At 35.1% G+C, this 25,593-nt stretch overlaps 1 protein-coding gene across 5 annotated transcripts in view; it reads right to left on the bottom strand.

The window, feature by feature from the left end:
- The window catches only part of CDK8 (cyclin dependent kinase 8), a 96,631-nt gene that overhangs the window by 12,460 nt on the left and 58,578 nt on the right, over nt 1-25,593 (bottom strand). For 3 of the 5 annotated variants that reach the window (XM_045567597.1, XM_045567598.1, XM_045567599.1), the window contains exons 5-6: nt 8,034-8,091; nt 5,560-5,691 (exon numbers count right to left, since the gene is read on the bottom strand). In XM_045567597.1, coding sequence (XP_045423553.1) covers nt 5,560-5,691; nt 8,034-8,091 — 190 coding nt within the window. Of the gene's footprint in view, nt 1-5,559; nt 5,692-5,832; nt 5,843-8,033; nt 8,092-25,593 lie in introns of those variants that run through there. The other 2 variants (XM_045567601.1, XM_045567602.1) reach the window with 2 other exon arrangements.

The following is a 25,593-nucleotide window of genomic DNA, read 5'->3' as shown; positions in this document are numbered from 1 at the left end:
GGTATGTTAATAAACTGTCACTTGAAATGAGAAAAAATGTTATTTGTAAGTGAGAATTTCTAAACTACACAACTAGAATATAGATATTTAATTTAATGTAAAATTATCACATTTATATTGCAAAGTAACAAGTTAATCACCTATTTATTTAAATATTCATACTCTGACTACAAGGGAGTGATTTTTAAAAATGATATCATATTTGCATATCAGAGAATCAAGTGTACCCAATACCACCATATGGAAAATTCTCCTTAAGAAATATAGGTCAAGCTGTTTCATCATCACAAGGTAAATGGGAAAATTATTTTGTGATTATTCTTTTTACATAGGTATCTCATGTAAATCTGACTTTTGATACTCTTACTCAATGGCCAGATAGGCAAGCTACGTAGATCACAAAAAGGGATGAAGGATCATTTTGCATGTCTAAACCTCTACTCACAGCATGCTCAAGAGACACTATAATTCATCTGGTTAGCTATTAAAAATTCCAAATAAAATAAAATATATAAACGAAGATGAGAGGTAAGTACTTCAGCTATCATTACAGCTTTACTGCTTTTAAAATAAAAGGTAATTAGGAAAAAACAATTTATTGAACCTTGCTTAACCCCACCCTGGTAACATCTTTCTTTATATCTTCTACTACCTCTCTCTTTACCAATTTCACCATTCTTCTTTCCTCGAAATCCAGATCCAGACATTGATCATGAACTTTGAGTTGGGTGATCAGGCTATTATTTCAGACAAATTTCTAATTTTTGCATGTAAGTCTCACATTCCTACCTTGCCTATTTTTTCAGATTGTGCCAAACTCATGGAGAAGTCTCCTTCCTGCTCACCTAACTCCTTCCAGAAAGACATTTCAAATTAAAAACATAAATCCCATCTACTACTTAAAATGTGTGATGCTCATATTGAGCTAACCAGGGAAAGTAAATAGTAACTGGCATGTTACATACACAAAAATTGGGAGGAAAAAGTCTGTTCAATAAGATTAATATTTTAATCCATAGGTATACTAATAGCAAACTTCTATTTTGATAAAAGGGAGTAAATTCTCATTTTCCCTATTTTATTGTATATTTCCCACTTAGCAGAATACCACAAATTCAGTAGGCATTCAGCTCCTGGAGGACAAATACTTGAGCTTAAAAAGTCCATACTCTAGTAAAACTTTTACGACTACTTTAGTGACAATTAGAGATTTATATTCCCCTTTCAGCCTTCTCCCCAAAGTCAATCAAAGAAAGAAACAAAAAACCCCCACTCGAAACTGAATTAAACTTTGTTTCCGGAATTACAATGTTTACTAACCTATTACTTCCTCTCTTTGGTTTAATGATGCAGCTTGCAGTTCTGTATAACTGAGTAAGTGACCACAGCACTAAAATCTGTTGTTGGTGGTGGTCAGATGTTAGTTTGATGTGTTCAGATGAGATTTAACCCCTCTAAATGATGTAAAATGAACATATGAATGTATTCAGCAAATTATATGTATGTTCAACTACAAAGGTTATTCTACCACCTGCTCACAATATAACTACCAGACAGGGCAGTCAAAATGGTAGGGCAGTTCTTGCTAAGTAGCTTTAATGGTGGTGTGTGGAATTTGTTGAGCATTTATTTTACTAAACCTTTAGGATATCTTTGTAGGTAATAGGAGGAATGGAACTATGGTAGAGACTAGAATCAAGGAAGAAGTTTCATTTTATATTTTCTTATCTTTGTTTTTAAAAACATTAAAAATGGTTGTGTGTGATTTCTATCTCAAACAAAAAAGCAATTAGTAAGATACCTACATTATAACTTTTGAGCCAATTTTTTGATAGAAGAAAAGGGTCCTCCAAGATCTTGGGCAAGTCAGTGTCCACTGGTTGCGGGTGTGGGGACAGGGATCACCATTGCTGAGGAAGTGGCACTGACTTTGGTTCCAATCAATCATTTGTACCCAAATCGGTCTCCTACCTCAGGAGGCAGTGGTTGTTATCTATAGCCATAGAACTTTTAGAGTTGAAGGAAATCTAAAAGGATGACTCAGATTAAATTTTCATTTTCAGAAAATGAGGTTAAAGGACTCAGTGTCTTGCCTAAACACTGCCCCATGAACCTTGAGTGAGAGATAAGACAACTCTTTGTTACTTCACTGTTCAAAGATGACTAAGTTATTTTATGCACATATTCATACTGTCTTTTCAACTGGATTGTAAGTCTCTTAAGGGTAGGGCTCATAATTTGCATTCACATCAGCTTCTCCTAAGTTTTAAAAAGTTTACAGAGTAGTTACCCAATAAATTTTGATGTTGATGAGAAGGAGAAAAATATAAAAGCCTTCTCTCTCCCAAATTATGCAACCATTGGAACAAGGCAATCCACCTTTCTAACTGCTGATAATTAGCTTTGTGCACTCACCCTACATTAAAACTGCTGGACTGCACAATGTCCTAGTGAATAACAGATTACATAAATCTCCTTAATGTTCCTAATAACATGTAAGTTTCTTAGGAAAAACAAGAAGATAATAAATAATGAGCCAGAGTCACAAGCTTCTATGATAGTGTATTTTTTACTCAATTTAAAACAATTCAAGTCTGTAAAAGGAGCTAAGATTAGGTAATCATTTTCTTATTTATGCAGTCTGTAAATATGTCTTACCAAAAGTAACAGTGCTTTTAAATATCCATTTTCTAGGTGGAAAAAAAATAGCTTGAGTATCATAATTAGTTTATATAGGTGTCTTAAATGCATTTAGAGTATACCTGTAAAAAAGATATACAAGTGTGTGTTTAGCTAATAACATGTATTCAGAAATAAGGCGGGCTTATTTCCTCGTCAGGGACAAGATTAATTTGTTTATTCAACAAAGAGCATTGAGTTTTCACTACATACCACATAGGCACAGGCTTATAATGATGAACAGGTAGGTGAGGGGTATTTTAGTGGATTTGAGATACCATTCCAGGCAATGAAGGCAATAAGATGGAAGTGTGATGGGGGAAGTAGGTGTTATTTCAGACTATGTGATCAAGGAAGTTCTCCAAGAGGTAGTACTTTGACTAAGGTCTGAATGAAAAAAAGAAACTGGCCACGTGGAGACCTGGAAGATGGAAGGCAGACAAAACAGGTAAGAGAAGGCCTCAGTCCACAGTACTATTGTTGAGTGGGAAGCAGATTTGTCCTATACAACTCCAGGAAGATTTTGTAGTTGGAAACACCAGCTACAAAGTCTGTATTTTGAACAGTTGATCCTCCTTCCCACTCTCTGCCACTGCCCTGGGGCTGCCAAGTATATCAAGCTTGGGCCGAAAGTTGGAGGATTCCCCCTAAAGACTTTGTTTTCTTTTTCTTTCTTTTTTTTTTTTTTTTTGAGACAGAGTCTCACTCTCTTGCCTGGGCTACAGTGCTGTGGCATCAGCCTAGCTCACAGCAACCTCAAACTCCTGGGCTCAAGTGATCCTCCTGCCTCAACCTCCCGGGTAGCTGGGACTACAGGCACGTGCCACCATGCCCGGCTAATTTTTTCAATTTATAGTTGTTTGGCTAATTTCTTCCTATTTTTTTAGTAGAGACGGGGTCTTGCTCTTGCGAGGGCTGCTCTCGAACTCCTGACCTCGAGCAATCCTCCCACCTTGGCCTCCCAGAGTGCTAGGATTACAGGCGTGAGCCACCGAGCCTGGCCTCCCTGAAGACTTTGAATGGTCTCAGAGGAAAGACTTTTTTTCTAGCATTTAGGGTATCCCCAGGTAATGGTGGCTCTTGGCTGGATCACCCTAAAGTTGTCAGTCTCTGAGCCCCATGATCTATGTACACAAAAGTTTCCAAGTGGCTTTTTTATTAAATATGGGGAGACACACATGAGGGTCACCGAACAGTTGAAGAGCACTTGCCACATGGAAGGGAGAGATCAAGACATACAAATGAAAAGAGTGCCTATGAGGAAAACAGATAATTATTATGGGAATACTGCAAATTACAAACAAACAAACAAACACTGTTATCACTGTTCTCACAGATATTTGAGAAGTTTTTCTTTCCATAAAAACATACAAGATGCTATGAAAAAGTAGCAATCAGAGAACTCCTTATTCTTAGAAATAAAAAAGACAAAGACAAAAACCATGAGAAGAAAAGTAGTATAAAGGATCAATCGAAGAAGTTTAACATCTGACTACACTGAGTTTAGGAAAGAGAGAAATAGAAAACATTGAGGAGGAAATCAAAGGACTACACATAAGAGTTTTCCACAGATGGGATATGCATGATATGAATGTCAGATTGTGTGTAAGTAGCCAGCATATCATTAAAATGTAAGAATGAGAAATCTTGTTTTCAGAAAGAAAAAAACCCAGGTGATCCACCAATGACTGGAAACAAGATTGACATGAACTTTCATTAGCAACACTGATGCTAGAAGACAATGGAGGAGTATTATCAAAGTTCTGAGAGCAAATTATCTTATACTTAGAATTTTAAACCTTGCCAAACTATTAAGTATGATAAAGGCATTTTTCAGAAATACAACTAGAGAAGTTACCTGTAAGATACCATTCCAAAGGAAATACCTGAGAATATACTGTAGCAAAATAAGGGATGAAATCATGAGATCCAGAAAGCAACAGATCTAACCAAGAGGAATAAAAAAGGAAAAAGTCAGGATGAAATGGTAGATTATGCATCAACCAATTCAGAATAGAAAACTCCAGATTGAAATTATCTAGCAAAAGAAACGTGGGTTTAATAGCATCCTGGAGAACACACAACAAGTTAAGGAGGTAATGAAGACATAAAAGAAATAAAGACATAAAAAAAGAAAAGTGCATGAGAAAAAACTACTTGATGATGAAATACAACCGAATAAAATGAAGCAGAATAAAGATGTCAGTGATGGAGAAGTAGTGGTAAAAGGAATGCGGTAGCTGAGCATTAAATTCATTATAATTTGTAACTGAAGCATAAACAACTGTGGGAATTATGGTTAGCAAACAGAAAAAATGTAAACATTCAAGGAGTGGTGATATTATTACTGTAGCTTATAAATTGAGAGGCTGGTAGGGAAGAAGTGTAAGAGCACTAACTTCCTAATTCTTCATAAAAATGGAGGGAATCAATATTATCAAAACTGAAAAAGTGGATTAAAATGTCCTAAACTGTTAAATTTTTTTTCATGATGCTTTTCCTTTAATTTTAGGGAGATCTTTTAGAAGTTAATATATCTTTTGGTGAAAGAAATATTTGTCTGAAGTTCAAGGATTTCAAAATTTTACTGTTTTATTTCTCTTTTCAAATAAAATTAAATGTAAAACTTTTGCTTAAAATAGAATGCATGGGATGACCTCATTTATCTAAAAATTTTAAAATTATCTTTCTATGCAGAGAGAGATGTGTGGAATCATATAGCCCTAATGCTATTGATGGGTATTTCTAGGTAGTGGAATTTTGGGTTAGTTTTTGCTCTTACTTTTATAATTTGCTTTACTACTTGATTTTAAAATATATAGGAATATGTATCTTTTACAGAAACTTTTAAGTCATGGAATTTTATTTAGTTCTACTCACCAATAGCTTTGGTATAATGTCTTGCTCCCAGAAGCAGCTCAGGGGCTCGGTACCAGAATGTTACAACCACTGGATCCAAATCTGCTAAAGGCTTCAAAGGTGAATTAAATAATCGGGCAAAGCCCATATCGGCTGTAAAACAGAAAAAAAAAATCATGTTAAGCAAATAGATTTTTACTAATACAACAAATAAGACTGATTTAAAAACTGTTGTTTAGTAAGATATGAAAAATGTGCTGAATTCTGGGGGAAAAAACCCACAAAACATCTTACCCCTTTTAGAAGTCTAAATATAAAGCAAGTTTGAGGTTTCTGTTTTCTTCAAACTACTGTTACCCAGCTCCTCAACTGGGTAACAGGCAAGCTTTGCTGCCTGAGGTCAACAGTGACCATACTCCTCCAGGCAGATTTCTTTCCAACTGTCACACCACCATGGGGACAGGGCTGTTGAGCTGCATTTTCATTTGCAGTACTGGTCACAGGCATGGAGAAACTGGATCAGTTAGTGAGGCTTTCCATTATTTGCACCAATAAGCTTTTCAGTTCCCTCTAATTAACTACACCAGTGAATACCACTATTTTCCCCCATTTATTTTGGTTGAATTTCACTAATTTTAAAGAATCACAGTTTTTTTAAGCTGGAAAAGACTTTAATTAAATCACCTCCTTCTTCAGATGAGGAAACTAAAGTTAGTTAAGAGGTTTGACAAAGTTCACAAACTCATACCTCAGAGCTGGAACTGACCTTAGATACAGTTCATAGCATTTAAGACAGTTTAATGTAATGTAGTTATTCGGGCCTGGCTGTTTATCCTGCCAAACCATCGTCTTCTTAAAGGGAAAAACTGTGTCTCTTTCATCTCTCTCTCCTTAATAGTATCACACACAACTGTCATTACACATAGCTTTGGCCTAATAGATGCTGAATGATCACTATTCATACCACTTATTCAGAAATTTCAAAATTCATCCATCACTTGATAAGTTTAGTTCTACTCTTTTAATATACATTGTATAATGAAGTAGGCTCTATTCTAATCACCTTAATTATACAGGTTAAAAAACCCCCAAAATCTGGCCAAGAATTAAAACCAGGAATCAGATTACTAAAAATTAAATTTACAGGAAACTAGTATTTCTTCTTAAATGTGAATTCTTTAAGACACAGTGTTGCTCAAACCTGACATCATCATATATATTACATAGACATATAATTTCAAACTAGATTATTTTAACGTCTGATATTAATTTTCCCCAAATTATACAGTAGAGAATACATTTGTAACTACTGCTTGGCTAGGTCCTTTCTATTTTGCATGCTTTAAACTTACATTTGAATTTGATGCCATCAAATTGGACAGGACAGACTCCTTTTTAAAAGCACATGTAAAGACTTAGGCATTTATTTGATGACATTAGGATAAGTACTGACAGGGCCTGTTTCTCAAGGAAAGCCAATGGCCTGGAGTATGCTGAGGTGCATCAAATGTTCTCATAACTAAAAATTTGCAAAGTTTATATCATAAAAGAGCATTTTAAGATTCTAATTAGAAAAAGAAAGTGAGATTTGGGGGATTTATAAGGGAGAATAGGGAAGAAGCATTAAGAACATTTTGTGTTTTTCTTTGTTGGTGAAGTGATTCAAGTCAGCTGATCCTTCTTATTCGTATTAAATCTTGCAATCAGAAATTATTAACTTTATTAGTATATACTCCCACAATCCTGCTGCCTTTAAATTAATATAATTTAGTAATAACACTTCTTTTACACACACACAAAACAAACTAAATATATGTGACAAACACAACTTGGAAATGACAATGAAAAAAAATAACCAGTTAGGTTAAATAAATTTAGTTCTATCCTTACAGATTATCAGACCAGAAGTGGGTAAAATTTTGCTTTAATATATAGGAAAATAGAGCTATCAGAAAACATGTCAAGGTACAGAATGCCCATTAATTTTTTTCCCATCAGGCAAAGGCCTACTATAAGACAGTATCGTTAGAATTTAAGGCTCTGTACCTATCCGGTCTCATGACTTTGCCTAGTTTTTAACTCCTAATCTAGATGAGGTCAGCAGAGGTATATGTTCGCATCTAATCTGGCTCAGGTGAACAGAACTGATGGTGGAATTATTAGCATGCTGTATGCCCTTGTGACTAAAGGTGAGGCTGGCATCTAACAGGGATAGAAGCCACTCACCTCTTTAGGCTATTTTTAATGAAGGCAGAGGTTTCTAGGAAACTTGCACAGCTTGTTTCCTAATTGGGACACTTCAGTCTCTAAAGAGTGTCTGACACCTTTCAGGAGTGTGAAACATTTTTCACTTTTATGTATACTCTTTAGAAATGGCTTCGATCATATGGAACTACATGAATAAATGCATATTATTACAGCAAAAATTAGAAGTGATACAGCTGCCTGCAAAAATTAAGAGTACTACACTGTGACTTATCAAAGATATAACATACCAATTTTTACTCTTCCTCGCTCAGGACCTTCACCCATAACTAAAATATTAGCAGGTTTCTGTGGAAACAAAATAGTGTTTTTTTTCAGTAGACAGTAGTGGTTTCTTTTAATAGACAATATGCCAATATAACATAAATCCACCTTTTAAAGAACCTGTTTATGCAAAAACTAAAACCAAATACAGGAAGTCACCAAAGCAACTGTATGTGTACATATGCAAAGCAGTATGCAGATTTCACAAAGGCCTAAATATGGCAGTGCTTTTCTCCATGGGGAGCTAAGGCTGTTCTTGGCCCTCTTATCAGTCTATTTTCACTACCTTGGAACATCTCACAGAGTTATAATGTTGTGGTTCCTTCTCACTCTTTCAATTATGTAAAATGTCTGTGACTTTTAAGGAAAAGTGAATCTGCAAAGACAATTTAATACAAGGTAGTAAATTAATTACAGACAAGGAGTCACCGATAATCCTTTTTTGGAAACAGCAAGATACGTGCTTATGTTTAAATAAATGAATTATTGAGAAATTTAATAAAGTCTTTTTAAAACAAGTTAATTTTTCATGACAAGCAGAGTTTTGAGGTTTTCATTTTCAAATGAAAAAGGAAGCTAAAATTTAAAGTGAGATTTTACAAAAGTAGTATTTCAGACAGTTTAAATCTCTAAAAATATATTGGATTAACTGTCATCTACCTCTGTTATATCTACTACACTATCCTATAAAGGTTGCCCCTTCCTGAAGGAGGAGGAGGAGGAGGAGGAAGAAGTAAGGCAGGTGGGGACAGAACGGAGAGAGGAAAAGAAAAAAGCAATTGGTTTTCTCCCCAAACCTTATTCACCCTGTCATCCTGCTATCTACTTCATCTGATTTTAATTCTACAAGTCTGCTAAACAAAAGTGAAACTAGATTAGAACACCTCTTCAAATATTGATCAAAGCAACCTTAAAATCAAAGATTTTAATGAAGGCTGTTTACAGTGGTAACCATTTCACAGGCTTCCCTAAGCATATTTAGTGATGGCCCTTAAGCTATTACTGCCAACATCTAATTTGTAGTGTATTATTCTAACAAAATTATTTTATTCCCAGCAAAAAAAAAAAAAAAAAAAAATTACTGCTGAAATGGTAGCACATACATTTAAGAGGTTAAAACTTCCTACAGTGTTTACGGTGAGAAAACTAGGCACCAGGAAGATTAAATGACTTTCCCTGAGTATAATCAGCAAGGTTGGGCAACAGCAGAATCTACTCTGTCTCTGAACACCCTGGGTCCTTGCCTAATACAACATTCTGAAAGTAATTTTATGTAGCCATTTTTGGAATTAATGTGCATTGCTGTAATAATAATAATAATAATATAAATGTTTTATTTAAGAAACAAACTCAGAACCACACACATATACTTCTGACTGCTAGGATAATTGGCTAAGTACCAAAAGTAAGCACAGCACTAACAATATTCCCTAGGTGATGCCCAGGACAAATAAAACTGCTTTCATACACTGTTTGTTAATCAATCAACACGGGGTTATTCTCTGTAGTCTCTTAGGGCTCAGCCTCCTTCAAAGTGAAGCCAGATTTCTGAAACAATGAAATGCTGAAGGCGGAGGTGGGCTTTCCAAGTGGAATCAGGTGGGGTTTCTATTAGGTCATTAAGTATAAAATGTCTGATTTCCTTAAATACTAAGTCTGACAACTGCTATCGCTGACATTTCACTTTGACACTTCTTTTTTTTTTTTCCCTGTTGTGAGGGTACATCCTCAGTCTTTCAAATGTGCGTTTTGGCTTGTGATTATTTTTTACATTTTTTTTTAGAGCAATTTTTGTGAAACTATGGATAAATAAAAAGTTCGTGTTATTTTTGAATATGAGTTTTATGATGGAACCAATGCAGTACAGACAGCCTGAAATATCATCAAAGTGTTTGGGAAGGATGTGGCTAATGCACGCACAGTATGTCGATGGTTTGAGAAGTTTCATTCTGGTGATTTTAATCTCGAAAATGAGCCATGTCGGTGACCTGAGACCAAGGTGGATAATGATGAGGTGAAAGCTGCAGTGGAAGCGAATCCATCTGAACCTATGCGTGAATTAGCAGCAAGGTTTGACATTACTATTCCAACAATACTAGGCCACTTGAAACAAACTGGCAAGTTAGAGAAGCTGGGGAGAAGGGCATTGCATGAATTAAATGAGCATCAAAAGAGAAATCATCTCAAAGCTTGCCTTTCTTTGCTGTTACAACGTAAAGGTGAACCATTTCTACACTGTATTGTTACATGGGATGAAAAATAGATTCTTTTTGACAATTGTCAGCATTCAGTGCAATGGCTGGATAAAGATGAAGTGCCAAAACACAGTCCAAAACCAAATATTCATCAAAAAAAGCTAATGGTGTCTGTTTGGTGCGCTGGTATTATCCACTGCAGCTTCATGAAACCTGGTCAGTCGATTACAGCGGATGTCTACTGCAACCAATTGGATGAAATGAGGAGGACGCTTGTCATTAAGCAGCCAAGATTGGTCAACCAGAAATAGGCCAATCCTCTTGCAAGACAATGCTCGACCACATGTCACACAAACAATGCTGCTCAAACTACAGCAGCTGGACTTGGAAACTCTCTGTCATGTACCATATTCACCAGACCTTGCATCAACTGACTACCACTTCCTTCCAGGCTTTGGACCACTTCTTGCAAGGAAAAATATTCAATTCTCAACAAGCTGTGGAAAACACTTTTGTGATTTCATTGCCACACCCTCTCCAGGCTTTTTCGCAGCTGGCATAAACAAGCTACTGTTAAGATGGCAACACTGTGTTGATACTTTGGGCACACACTTTGATTAATTGTATTGCTTCTTGTTTGAGATACAATAAACTACACTTTTGATTCAAAATTGAACATTTCATATTTAACACCTAATATTTAGCCTACCATATCTTTAGTGAGAATCGGCAATTCTTAAATAGTTAGGAATTTGCCTCCAGCTGTAGCTAAAATAAAAATGCTAATTTTCTTATGCACATTTTATATCCTGGTTCAGATGGGATATCAAAAAGTTTAAGATACAGACAACAACAATTTAATTATAGGCAAGAAAATTTTTCTCCCTGACAATAAAGAATGATGCCCTTCTTTATTGTGAAATAATTCTAGTTTATTATATAAGTTCTTAAAATAGTATAAATCTATTCATGAAATTTTTAATAGTTCTTGTACTTTTTAAAAAACAAATTTCCTTCTAGAATACAATACTTTTGTAAGGAAGTTAGCTTTTCTCAAACACAATTAATACAATTAACAACCCAGATGTAACCACATTTTTTGGTATATTCTTTCTTTTGTTAATGTATACACAATATTTTCTTTCTACTATTTTGTGGTTTCCTTTTTCCTATAATATTGTAACATTATTTAAACATAAAAATAATTTTAAATGACTATACAACAGTTCATTTTTCTTCCTTTCTTTCTTTCTTTCCCCAGGATGGAGTGCAGTGGTGTGATCATAGCTCACTGCAGGCTTGAACTCCTGGTCTCAAGCCATCTTCCTGCGTTGGCACTAGGATTATAGAACCGAGCAACCGTGACTGGCCCAGTTCATCTTTTCTATGTGACATACATAATTTACTCAATTCTCTAGTTGTTAGATGTGTAAATTTTTTTCAATTTGTAACTATTACCATTAATTCTGTGATGGCCATTTTATCATTTTTAATAATTTCCTTAAGAGAGTGTGCTAAAATAGTGCTAAATCAAAAGGAATGAATATTTTTTAAAGTTCTTGATAACTTTTACTTTCTAAAAGGGCTGTAATTTATGTTACAGCAGTAGCATTCATTCATTCAAAACACTGGAGGCAAATTACATACCAGGCACTGTCCTTGGTATGTCATAGATAATAGTAACAAAACAGATATGGTCCCTGTCACATATGGAAGCCAGACATTAGAAAAAGCAAACAAATACATAAAAAACAACAAATTGTGATAAATGCTATGAAAGAAAAAAAGAAATGAATTAGAATAATGGGGGCACCACTGTGGATAGAGTGGTGAGGGAAAGTCTCTCTGAGGTGACATTTAAGCTAGGACCTAAAGGATGAGAATGAACCAGCCAGAGGAAAGGGTTACTTAGTAAGTGGTATGTAAGTGGGTGTGGGCAGGAGAACTGTTCAGATAGAAGGAAAAACAAGAAGGTCTGAAGTGAGAAACAGCTTGGTTTTTTCCAGAAGGCATTTGTGATTATTACATAATTCACAGGGTATACTGGCAGGAAATGTGGTTGCAAAGACAGGTGGGGGTCAGATAGTGCTGGGTCTAATTTGCAGATTAAATGTCCTTTTTATCTATAAAGTGAAATTTCACTGAAGAGGTTTAAACAGAGGAGTGACAGTTTGACAACAGCAGTATGAATGTTAGTTATGTGCCAAGTCCTCTGCACAGATTAATTTAATCTTCACACTGACTCTCTAAGAGGTTTATTATTCCACTTTACAGTTGAGATGACCAAAGCCAGAATGGCTTCAGCTGAACCCAGCTAGTTCATGTTAGCCATTCATACTGGCTCTTTAGTAGTAGAGGTAGGGTTCAAACACAGGCAGTTTGGTTCCAGAATCCACCCTCTTTACTACTGCATTCTAAAGCCACTGTACCATCAACAACTGAGGACTACTATCTCATAGAAAAAATGGTATCTCCTATACATCAATGCATAACTTCATTAGTGAAATTGAACTTTAAAAAATATATGTTTATACATAAAAACTATGCATGTGTCTATAGTGAATTAACTGCTTATATCATTTGTGGCGTGACCTTTGATTGGCTTGGGTGTTTTTATTAACAACTTATATAATCTATTGTTATTATTTTTCTAATTTGTTCCATAAGTTTTTGTTTTTTGAATGTGTCCTTCAAACAATTTGTTTGAAGCTACATATTTCTGCCTACTTGTACAATTTCAAGGAATTCTAATATTGGGATGTGTTTTTCAATTTGCAATAGATGCATATATTTAACTCGAGTCTCTTGTACTTCAAACTCGGTATTAAACAGCACATTTTCAATTGATGATGCTAACAGTTAAGAAAATATAATTGTCTTTACTTGTAGTTTTATTGTGTTCTGAGATACTAATGTCGACTTTGTGCCTTTGTCAATATTTACTATGTACATCTTTATCGTCTAGTAAACGTTGAGCTTTTCTAGTCACAAATTTTTGGAGTGGATGTTTACTCAAAATATACTGTTAGATAACCCTAAATTCCTAGTGACTCTAGTATATCTCATTGCTTTACTCTAAAAAAAAAAAAAAAAAATGAGCAAAAATTATAGAGATAGGGTCTTGCTCTGTTCCCCAGGCTGGAGTGCATAGCTCACTGTATCTTTGAACTCGTGGGCTCAAGCAAAGTGATCCTCCTGCCTCAGCTGCCCAAGTAGCTAGGACTATAAGTAGTGCAACGGCACCTGGCTAATTTTTTAGATTTTTTGTAGAGACTTTGCTATGTTACCCAGGCTGGTCTTGAACTTCTGGCCTAAAGTGATTGTCCTGCCTCAGCCTCCCAAAGTGCTGGGATTACAGACATGAGCTATCATGCCTGGCTGGCTCATTCTTTATTTAAAAAATTGTGTCATAATTTGATAGAAAAATGTCAAGGTATATATATTCTATTTCTTTTTGTACAACTGCCAAACTGAACAGACCATAAGTTCTTTGTTGTATTTTCACTACTTTAATCCTTCCGATGTCATGTGTTTCAATCTTTTGAAATAAAATGTACTTTATCTGATACTACAGTAATAACTTATTTTTCTGTATACCAACAGACACAGGAGACCTTAGACCAACAGTTCTCCAACTCTCTTCTCCCCCTAAATATTTGAGGAATGTGATGGACTTCTTCAGAGGAGATACAGTTAAGTGGTTAAGAATATGCCTGAAAAAAATCAGGGATGCTATCAGCTACGAGTTATGTAATCTCAACTTCCATTTCTTCATTTATAAAATATAGATAAAAATAATGACAATCTAGGGTTGTTGCATAGATTAAATGTGACTAATGCACATAAAAGCCCAATATATAAAAAGTCTTAGACATACTATAATTAGATAATTAAAATAGCAGCTAACACTATAATAGTGATTCACTACTACAGTGGTTCTTAAGTAAAAACTTCTCGGGGGTTGAGGGGCTGAGGTGGGTCCCATGCATGATTGGATATGCCTTCAAGATGAATTTTCTGTACCACTCTATGAGATACTCCTAATTGCTTTTGGTCACTTTCTAGCTTTTCATCTATTTATGACTTTTACAGATTAAACTGTTTATTATTATCAATAATTTTCTAAAAATTAAAGTAACAAAAATATACCTTCTTGTAGAAAATTAAAACAATAAAGCAAAGTATACAGGAAGTGAAATTCGCCTGAAATCTCACCTCATAGACTGAAATCATTACAAACATTTTTCTGGACATAGTTCCAGATTTCTCTAAATCTGTATTATTTACATTTAATATAAATATCTTACAAAAGCTCTTGATTCCTGTTTTTGTTTGCTCAACAGTAAACAAATTTCTCTATGTAAACTGATTTAACAGTTGAATAGTATTACTGCATTTATCCTATTTTATTTAACCAATCCCTATCATGACTATTTATTTCTGAACGAGAACTGTTCCAGAACATTGTTAAACACCCGTGGTGATGGAATATTTGATTAATAAAGGCTGTTTATTGGGGATATGGGTTGAGACACGGGATACACATTTTTCATGGTTGGAAGTTTCCTTCTTTTCTTATTTTATTAAGAATGTCAACCAGAAATAAACACTGAAATTTGTCAAATACTGAATTTTGTAAAAGTGTTACCTTTACAACTATTGAAATAACCATAGTGTTATTCTCTCAGCACTATTAAAAAAGTGAATTTTGTTAATCGGTTTCCAAATACAGAATCATCCTCACATTCTTAAAACGTGCCTCATTTACTTACAGCACAGGATTCTTTTAAGTCCACCTGGATCCTATTTGCTAACATTTTACTTAAGATATACACATAAATATTTACATGTGATACTGGTCTAGGGTTGTAGGCATTATCTCTATCAGGTTCTGTGCCAGTGTTATGCTTTCTTCCCACAAAGTTATTAAGAAAATGTCTTTTCTTTTGAACTGTTTGGCAACTGCTTATATAATGTAGGATTACCTGCTAATTGTGGGTTTGAAGCAACTGAGAAACCATTTGTACTTTTTACATTTTTTAGAGGTACCCCTGTGACATACGTCTTTATTCTTTTCATAGTTACTGATCTATTTAGTTGTTGTTCTACTTCTTTACTAGAACCAGTTATGGTAATTTGTATCTTATTTTAAAATGCTTATTTAATCCAGAGTTTTATAGAATAGCTAAATAGCTTAATAATCACTAAAGAAATTGAAATGGTAGTCAAAAGTCATCCATACTCCAGTGCACCAGAGTAAGAGTCTTACAGATGACTTTTACCAACCTTTTAAAGAATAAATAATCCTTAAATTATACAAACTATTCCAGAGACTAAAATCATTTTCTGAGGCTAATATAATCATGATAACAAAACAGGACAAAGGTAATACACAAACAGAAAATTAATGACCAATTTCATTTGTGAAGACAGATGACATGGTAAAGGTAATACAGTAGTAAATGAAAAAAACCATGACCAAGTAGTGTTGGTCCCACTAATGCAAGGAGAGTTCAACATTAAAAACAAAATAAAACCATATAAGTGTAATTTACCACACTAACAGATTAACTGAAATAACCATATGATCATCTCAGAAGATGCAGAAAAAGCATTTAATAAAATCTATTCTTCAGTTAGAAACAAACAACTTAAGCAGGCACAGAAAGGAACATCCTTAACCTGATCTTTAAAACCCCAGAGCAAACATCATATATAATAGTGAAATTAAAGACAGAAATAATAGTCACTTCTATTATTTGCTACTGTATTAAATAAGTCCTAGCCATTACTATATGACAAGAAAAAATGTACTTCATGGATTCTAATTTTCACTTTCTTCTCTAAATTTTGGTATTTCTGAAAATGAGATGTATCTTATAACCTGTGGTGTGACGGTGAATTTGGCAGTATGCTTGCTTTCTCAGTGGTACATAAAATAATGGTGTAGCTTCCATTGTAGTAAAAAGACATCATAACAAACAATGTGTTTAGGACAGATTCTGAATGTACCAGTCTCCCAAGTGGAAAGCTATTGAGAAATTTTAGATACCAGAATGACATGATGTAATTATTTTTAATGAAACATTCTTATTGTAGGTATTAGATTAAACATGCACAAGTGGACAAGAGGGGAAGGTCACTGGGGAGTTTTTGCAGTAATCCAGGTGGCCTGGATTAGAGCAGTGGTAACAGAAATAAGTGAGGCCATAGGTAATTAATGGAGTCCAAGAAATTCAATGGAGTAAAGTGTGGGGTCAGGTTATTGTAGGGTAAATAGAGATTAATAAAATGAACACGGTGAGCCTCTACCAACTAGCAATCTTGATGCCTATCTGGTAAATCCAAATCCATGTCCTGGCAGCAGGGAATTCTGGAATCTCCTTGTGGCTGGTAACTGATTTATTGGATTGACCCAGGGCTCCTGGGCTAGAATTCCAGAATCCCTGCCAAATTTGCCCTTTTCCTCCATGGTTTCCTCTCTCTCCTCAGCATAATCACCACAGTTCACTCTTCTTTCAGAAAAGACACCAGGCAGATGATTAGAACCAATTGCCAATTGTACTATATTCAAATTTGAGTTAAAGGAAGGTCTTACTGTAGCTGGAACTGAGATACATTTTGAAGGTAGAACTGACAAGAATCCATTTATTCATCTGATAAGTTATTTATGTGCATCCAACAGGCACCATGTGATAATCTAGATAGTGATGTTATAGCAGTAAAAAAAAAAAAATGGATAAAGTTCCTGTCTCTGTGGTGCCTGTATTCCCAGGGCAACTTGATGATGGACTGAAAGTAATATGCACTTACTGAACGTTTATTATGGGCCACAGTCCTAATGTTTCATATGAATCTCCACCAAAAGGACAAAAACACAGGTCTGGCCCCATTTTATAGATGAGAAAAGTAACACTTAGGGAGGTTAACCCTTCCCAAGGTTACATAAGTGGTGGAACCAAGACTCACACAAACCTTAAGCCCACTACAATAGGGTCTTGACTTTTCCTCTTCAGCCCACGATGACAGAAAACGATTACTCAGGGATAGATAACCTAAGACTCTCTATTGCTCCCTAACATATGCAACTCTTTTTTATTTTTCTTCATAATTGCTCCTTTTGTTAATCCTTTTTTTTTTCTTTTTGAGACAGAGTCTCGCTCTATCTCCTGGGAGAGAGTGCAGTGGCATCATTAGCTCACTGTAACCTCAAACTCCTGGCCTCAAGCAATCCTCCTGCCTCAGCCTCCCAGAGGGCTAGGATCACAGGTGTGAGCCACCATGCCTGCCCCTTTTATTACTCCTCTCTACTTCTTTTATAGATTTCCCCTCCCCCCCTTCAACATGCAGGCTCAGACATCATTTGGTTTTACCAGCTGGTATTAATCAGAGGGGGAAAAAAATAAAAGAGAAGATCAAAGCAGAGAGGGCCCAAAGGATGAGTATTATTAATTCCAAAATTTTGACTCTATTTTCTAAGGATTACAGCTGTGTAACAGTAAGTCTACCCTAGTAAGACAGAAAATTAGCCATGCTGGAAATGTTCAAGTAGTGACAAGATGGTTATCTGCTACAGATATTACCAAGAATTACTACACTTCCAAGGTTAAGGTCTATTAGTCCATGAAATTAGGGAAAACAAAAAACGATCTTTATTTCAAATAGTACAAGGTGTTTACGTAAACATATTTTTAGAACAATGAGCTAAAAAAAATTAGCAGTCTATCTTCGACCTTCTATGTTTTTGTTAAACAGGTCTCTTAAACCATACTGACCTGACTTACAAGCCTATTTGTGATATGAAAAGATGGGAAATTCAGAATTGAAATTAATCTTAGAAATTCAGCTGTTTTATAACAGAGTGAGGAATCCTCAGTTTACATACCTACTTAGTATACTTACAGCATGATAAAAATCTGGGGGCAAATTACACATAAATAATAAAAATGGACATAGGTCATTATAAAAGTGATCATTGTATAAGGGAAAGTAAAATCCAGGTGTACTTGGGAGGATGGTAGGAGACTTTAGTAAAGAAACATTTTTTCAATAGTTAATCTAGTAAATGTCACTGATTTTACATCTAATTGTACCTGAGAAAACTTTTAGTTTTACTAAATTAAAAAAAAATTCCTGTGTTGATTCAAACAACATTTATAAAAATTCACACAAGATGAACTTTTGGGTTGAACTGTTGCTTGTGCTCGTTTCTGTAGGAAGACTTACTTTTGCCCTCTTATTTGACCATTTCTCATTTGCTTATATTTAGTAAAGAGGAAAGGTTGTCAAACTGACAAAGACTTAATGTAAGGTTTATGTGCCAAGGGCACCAGTGACTTAAAATAGGTTTAGATAACAATTTTAGCTGAGATAAGAGAAAACTTTATCTAATACATTAAAGTATGTTTGCAAATCTTCAGAAATCTGGAAAGTAATTTAATACTCGTCTAAAGCCTGACTCTATTACTATAAAGTTAGACTGGAATATTAATTTTTATATGCTTTTTCACAGTATAATTCAATCATTTTTGGGGTGTGTGTGTGTGTGTGTGTGTGTGTGTGTGTGTGTGTGTGTATATATATATTTTTTAAAGAGTTAGAGTCTCACTTTGTCACCCAGGCTGGAGTACAGTGGCCTGATCATAGCTCACTGTAATTTCAAATTCCTGGCTCAAGTAATCCTCCCAACTCAGCTTCCCAAGTAGGTAAGACTACAGGCATGCACCATCACACCCAGCTAATTTTCTAAATTATTTGTAGAGACAGGGTCTTGCTATGTTGCCCAGGTTGGTCTCAAACTTCTGCCCTCAAGCGATCCTCCCACCTTGGCTTCCTAAGTGTTGGGATTACAGGCGTGAGCCACCGTATTTAGCCCATTTCTTGGTAGTCTGACTACAGACAGTGTATTTTCTCTTTTGCTAATGTGAAAGTCAAAAGGTTAAAAGAGAAAAATTTGGTTGTTACCAAATTAACATCATATTAAATCAAATAAAAGCTTATATCTGATTGAGACAGAGATCTGATAAATCCTTGTTCCCAAATCTGTCCTGTTTTTCTGAAACACACTGCTGTGGATGATAATAAATCTTGTTTATAAAAATGGGAACAGTTATATAAATTACATAATGATGCATAACATCTATTATTGTTAAGAATGGAGAAAAACTCAGATAATCCTCTACGTCTAGTCAATTTTCAGGATCACTCAAAAACATCATCTTAAACTCTAAAACAAATCTTGATAAGACAATTTATTTTATTTTATTTTATTTTATTTTTGAGACAGAGTCTTACTCTGTTGCCCAGGCTAGATAGAGTGCCATGGAATCAGCCTAGCTCACAGCAACCTCAAACTCCTGGGCTCAAGCAATCCTCCTGCCTCAGCCTCCCCAGGAGCTGAGACTACAGGCATGCGCCACCATGCCTGGCTAATTTTTTCTATATATATTTTTAGTTGTCCATATAATTTGTTTCCATTTTTTTTAGTAGAGACGGTGTCTTGCTCTTGCTCAGGCTGGTCTCGAACTCCTGAGCTCCAACAATCCACCCATCTCGGCCTCCCAGAGTGCTAGGATTACAGGCGTGAGCCACCACGCCCGGCCAGATAAGACAATTTAGAACAACCATTCTTGACTGGTGAGAAGTCTTGACTAAAAAAATTCTGGCACTGCACTGATAAAGTGTCTGAAAAAATATTTTTTATTATCAATTTGTAATCCGCCCATATAAACATGTATGCTATTTGCAGTTGTGACATTTAGTAAAATGAAGTGGACTACTTTTTTTGTAACATATAATAGAACTCAGTCCATTGTATATGCTCAATATCAAAATTAAGCAAATGTAGTATTTATCAACAAACTAAATGGGTTGTTTAACAGAAGGAATCTGCTTACAGAAGGAAAATAATTGGTCATTTAAATAAATATACTTTAGAATAAACACAATATTCATAATGTTAACTAAAATTAATGCGAACCTCATTGTAAGTTTGCCTTAATCAGTTGTTACCAAACCCAAGTTTTATCCTCAAGCCTAAATTTTATGGATGCAATCTTGTGTTTTACTAGCTACCCAATTAAACAAGAAAAGTTACAATTAGAGTAAATCCTTGGAGTTCCCAATAAAGGAAGCAAAGCTAACGTAATGAACAATGATTAAGTCTGACAATTACAATGCATTTTTCTTCCACAAAAGCTGCTTTAAAGAAACATGCTTACTATGTTCATCCAACACTCATTTCAAACAAGCTACAGCACAGAGAAGGGCACGGATAGTGAGAGGAGAGGCCTGGAAGGCAGGCTGCTTTCTCTCCGCAGGCCCATATATGTATGCTTGTTTTTAAAAATAACAGTCATCCTTTACCAACATAAAATACACAAAACCACATCAAATATTATATGTAAACTTTAATAAAATAATAAATAAACATTCTCCTCAGTTTTCTGGTCCAAATTAAAACACTTTTTCTGATTGTAACAATAATGCAAACTACAAACTATTCAAACAATTTGGAAAGGTATAAAAGAAAGTGAAATTTCAGGTTGTTCCTGAAATTCTACTGCCCATATATTGAATATAATCCCTATGTAGAAAACTATACTTCCTAAAGAGCTACTGTTATTCAAAATGGTTTTATTATCAAGGTAAAGAAGTTTGTATAAACCATTAAGGTACTTATAATTTGGGGCTGAGTATTTTCTAAGCTTCTTGATGTTTTTGTCCCTCTAAGCATAGCAAATACCCTCTGGGAAATATTAGCTTAGTACAGTAGCTTTCAAATCTTTTTGAACACAACTCACAGAAAAAACATCATTTAACATTATATGACAATATTCACATATAAACATAAATAATGGAATCAAAAGTTTCAAGAAACAATAATTGCACTTAACACAGGGTGCACTGTCATATTTTCTCTATTCTATTTCTTTAATAAAAAACAAAAACAAAAGCTGCTTGTGTTGTGTGATTTCTTGACTCCTCTATGGCTTATGATCTGTAATTTAAAAATCACTGACCTAGAGGAAAAATCCAAAATTCAGTAGTCCAGCTTTGCTATAGTTCTGAGTAACCATAGTCAAGTCATTCAACTTCTTCTCAGTTTTTCCACTTACTAGTAGGAGAGTTGAGCAGACAATACAAAAATGTATCTCAAACAAAAACAAAATCCCATATAGCCATGAGCAAGCATTAGTATTGGTAAGCAAAACTAATAAATCAGGTGTTTTTCACTTTGCCTAACACTCAAATAAAACCCAGATCCAAAATGCCCTAATAATTCATCATGCTACTATCAATACATAATGAGATACCTTGACAAAGTGTACCCTATGAAACTGAGTGTGAGTCAATGGGTCACTCCAAGATTTTGATCTTACTTAACAGTTTCTAGGAAACTAAGGACAGATGAAGTCCTACCAAGCGGTTTCAAGTCACCCAGTATAATTAAAATAAAGTGCAGGACAGCAGCACTATCAGATTTTTAAAAAAATAAGTTGGATTAAAGTTTTGAAATAGCTCTAGCATCTTTCAGGTATGCTTATGCAGTGGCACACTGGACTATTTCACATCATGTACTCCTCATGGCAGTACATCTCCACTGGGATACTCCCAAAGGAAATCTCTGTAGAGATTTATTTTCTAAAAATTTTTATCATAGCATAAAATACTATTTTGATACTATTTTGAATTGGTTTAGGTTACAAGTGGCCAATAAGGAGACAGCTGCAATAGTTTCAATACTCAAAAACACTCCAAATTTCATATACAATGTTATAATTCAGCTTGAAGAAACAAACAAAACTAACTACATTGAAAAGTCATAGTGTATCTCATATTGTATGCCAATTAGTACAACAGGACTAAAATACAAAAAAATACATGCTATGTGTCTGCTTGTCCAAGTTAACTACCACAATAATAAAACTTCATTACAGTAACCATTAAAATGAAATTTTGGATGTTAGATATTTTAAAAAATAGAAAACATTAATGACCATATGAGAACTTGATATATACTGTGATGGTTAATTTTAGTTGTCAACTTGACTGGATTAAGGGATGCCCATATCCAGTAAAGCATTATTTCTGGGTGAGTTTGTGAGGGTGTTTCTGGAAGAGATTGGCATGTGAATGAGTAGATTGAGAAAGTTCTACCCTCACCAAGTGTAAATGGGCACCATCCAATCAGCTGAGGGCCCCCATAGAACAAAAAAGCAGAGGAAAGGTAAATTCTCTCTCTCTTCTGCCACTGGCACACCCGTCTTCTGTCCTTGGACATCAGAATTCCAGGTTCTCTGGCCTTTGGACTCTGGGACCTCCATCAGTGGCCCCCTAGGTACTCAAGCCTTTGGCCTCAGATTGAGAGTTACACCATCGGCTCCCCTGGTTCCCTGGCCTTTGTAGTTGGACTGAGCCACGCTACTAGCTTCCCTGGTTCTCCAGCTTGCAGACAGCCTACCATGGGACTTCTCAGCTTTCATAATTTCATGAGCCAATTCCCCTAATATAACCCCTCTCATACATCCATCCAATTGGTTTTGTTTCTCTGGAGAACTCTAGTACATATACTTAACAAAAATCAATGGCTAATATGCTAGTTATATAACTACTGCTCTACTTTCAATTAATTTTCTTAGAAAATACATCAAAAGCCAAAGACTTAAACTCTGATTTAAGTGTAAAACATTCCTATGGTCTGATATAGCTGTGTATTTTCCACAAAAATCCTAAAATATATCTAACAATGTGTGCATTAGAAAATTTTAAAAAGCACCCCCCAAAATGAGCAACATAGCTAGAAATTACAGTCCCCAATTTATGATGGTTCAACTTATATTTTTTTCACTTTAAGATGGTGCAAAAGCGATGTGCATTCAGTAGAAACTATACTTTGAATACCCATACAACCACTCTGTTTTTCACTTTCAGTATAGTATTCAATAAATTACGTGAGATATTCTACACTTTGTTATAAAATAGTCCTTGTGTTAGATGATTTTGCCCAACTATAGGCTAATGTGTTCTGAGCACATATAAGGTAGGCTGGGCTAAGCTCTGATGTCTGGTAGGTCAGGTGTATTAGATGCATTTTTGACTTACAATATTTTCAACTTATGATGGGTTTACCAGGATGTAATGCCATTCCATGTCAAGGAGCATCTGTATTTATGTTATGACTAGTAATGGACTGGTTGGTTAAATATAGTGTTTCAAAAGTTTCAAGTTTAGAACAGCTGGAATGTTTAGAAGAAAGTAGTAGGCACTGCCACCTTATCTACGATTAAATTTACACAGAAGGGGCCTTAAGATGTTTTTGGATAAAGTAAATATAAATATGCATATTCATGTAAATGAACTATGATGGCAATGTTCCAACCTTAAGATTAAAGAAAAAAATTGGAAAAAATAAGTGACATAAAAGAACACCAGTACAAAAAGGTCAAACACACCTTTACTCGATGTTTTCATAACTATTTCCCACTTGGTTCTTCTTTTTACCAGGTAAAGCTTCTTAGTATGCCTTAATCCAATACTCCTATTTTATATAAGCAGTTTAACTGGATGGGGGAGGGAAGAAAAATAACTTATCCCACATTATTTCAACTTCTGCCTCTGTTTATTCATTTACAGGATGACTAATTTTATGTGTCAACTTGGCTGGGCCACAGTGCCCCGATGTTTGGTCAAACACTATTCTGGATATTTCTGTGAAGGTGTTTTTAGATGAGATTAACATTTAAATCAGTGGACTTTGAGTAAAAGAGATTATCTTCACTTTTTTTTCTTTTTAAGAGATGGGGTCTTGCTATGTTGTCTAGCATAGACAACTGAACTCTTGGCCTCAAGTGATCCCCCAGCCTCAGCCTCCTAAACTGCAGGGATTACAGGCATGAACCACCATACCAGGCCCAGATTACCCTCCTTAACGTGGATAAACCTCCTCCAATAAATTGAAGGCCTTGATAGAACAAAGACTGACCTCTCCTGAACAAGAAGGAATTCTGCCAGCAGTCTGCCTTTAGACTAGAACTACAACTCTTTCCTAAGTCTCCAGCCTGTGGCCTACTCTGCAGATTTTGGATTTACCAAGCCTCCACAATCGTATGAGTCAAGTGCTTAAAATAAAGCTCTCGCTACCTACCTACCTTCCTATCGACATCTTGTTGCTTCCGTTTCTCTGGAGAGCCCTGAGTAATACAGATGGTGATATCAGGACCAGGACTATGGACTGTTAGCCAAACTACTCTCACTTCCCAAGGAGAGGAGGAGAATAAAAGAACGAAGGGGAAGAGAGTAGTCATGGGAAAGAGCAAAGCTAATGTATCACACATACCTTTGTTTTTATTTATCTCTACTCAACAGCAAACACATTAAGTGTATAAGCAACAATGTATGCATACATATTTTAATGTTCTAAAGCTAAAAATTTGGTTTGGATCCGTGAATTATCTCACAAAAATAAATACTGCTTGTGTTTCCTTTACAGTCCATTTTTCTTAAAACACTCATGTATATGCACTTATTACCACCCTCAGCCCAAAAAGGGTTCCAGAATTAATAAATCTCTATCCTACCAAAGATGACAGACTTCAGTTACTAACCTGCTACTATGTGATGATTAATAGTGACAAAATCAATCTTTATTTATTAAATAGGACTACTCATTGTAAAAGCTCAACTACACGTATCAAACAACTTCATAACTCTACCATGTCAAACCAGTACTTTGACTACTAATAAAGTGAATTCTATTAAACAAAAACTTCAACAACATTCTGGGGTATTATTAAAATGGTGTTTTTAGGGTATCTGTGACAACTATCTACCTTATTATGAAGATTTTTGTGGCAAGCCTGTACCTTAACTGATCAGACCAATTCATAGCATTAGAAATCCACGTAGATAAGTTAAGGTCAGTATTGCCACATTTAATCTAAACCTGATGGAAAAGGAGCAAACAATGTAATGTACTATTAACTTTATTTGTGCTGATGGGGTAAATATTTCATCTGCAAATAATAATGAATATTTGAGAAGAAAAGGTTACAAAAAGTTATGCTATACAGCTTCTGAACAATGTTCTTAAGAGTAGTATCATACGTAGCTAGAGTTGAAAAACTGTATTACATCAAAACTCCAAAACTTAAATTTCAGTTATCAGGAAGGTGCTCACATTAAAAAAACATATATCTATATATATGTATATGATAATGAGTCTTTCCTTCAGAAACTGAAGAATTTGAGAGGTGGGTACCTGAACCAGTAAGATCTAGATTAGAGGCAGAGGCTATTATTTTAATGAAACAGTGGTTCAGTGGGCCTGAAG

The sequence above is a fragment of the Lemur catta genome, chromosome 13 (assembly GCF_020740605.2).
Source record: "Lemur catta isolate mLemCat1 chromosome 13, mLemCat1.pri, whole genome shotgun sequence".
In the NCBI taxonomy this organism is placed as follows: Eukaryota; Metazoa; Chordata; class Mammalia; order Primates; family Lemuridae; genus Lemur; species Lemur catta.
This window is presented reverse-complemented; position numbering and strand designations above follow the sequence as displayed.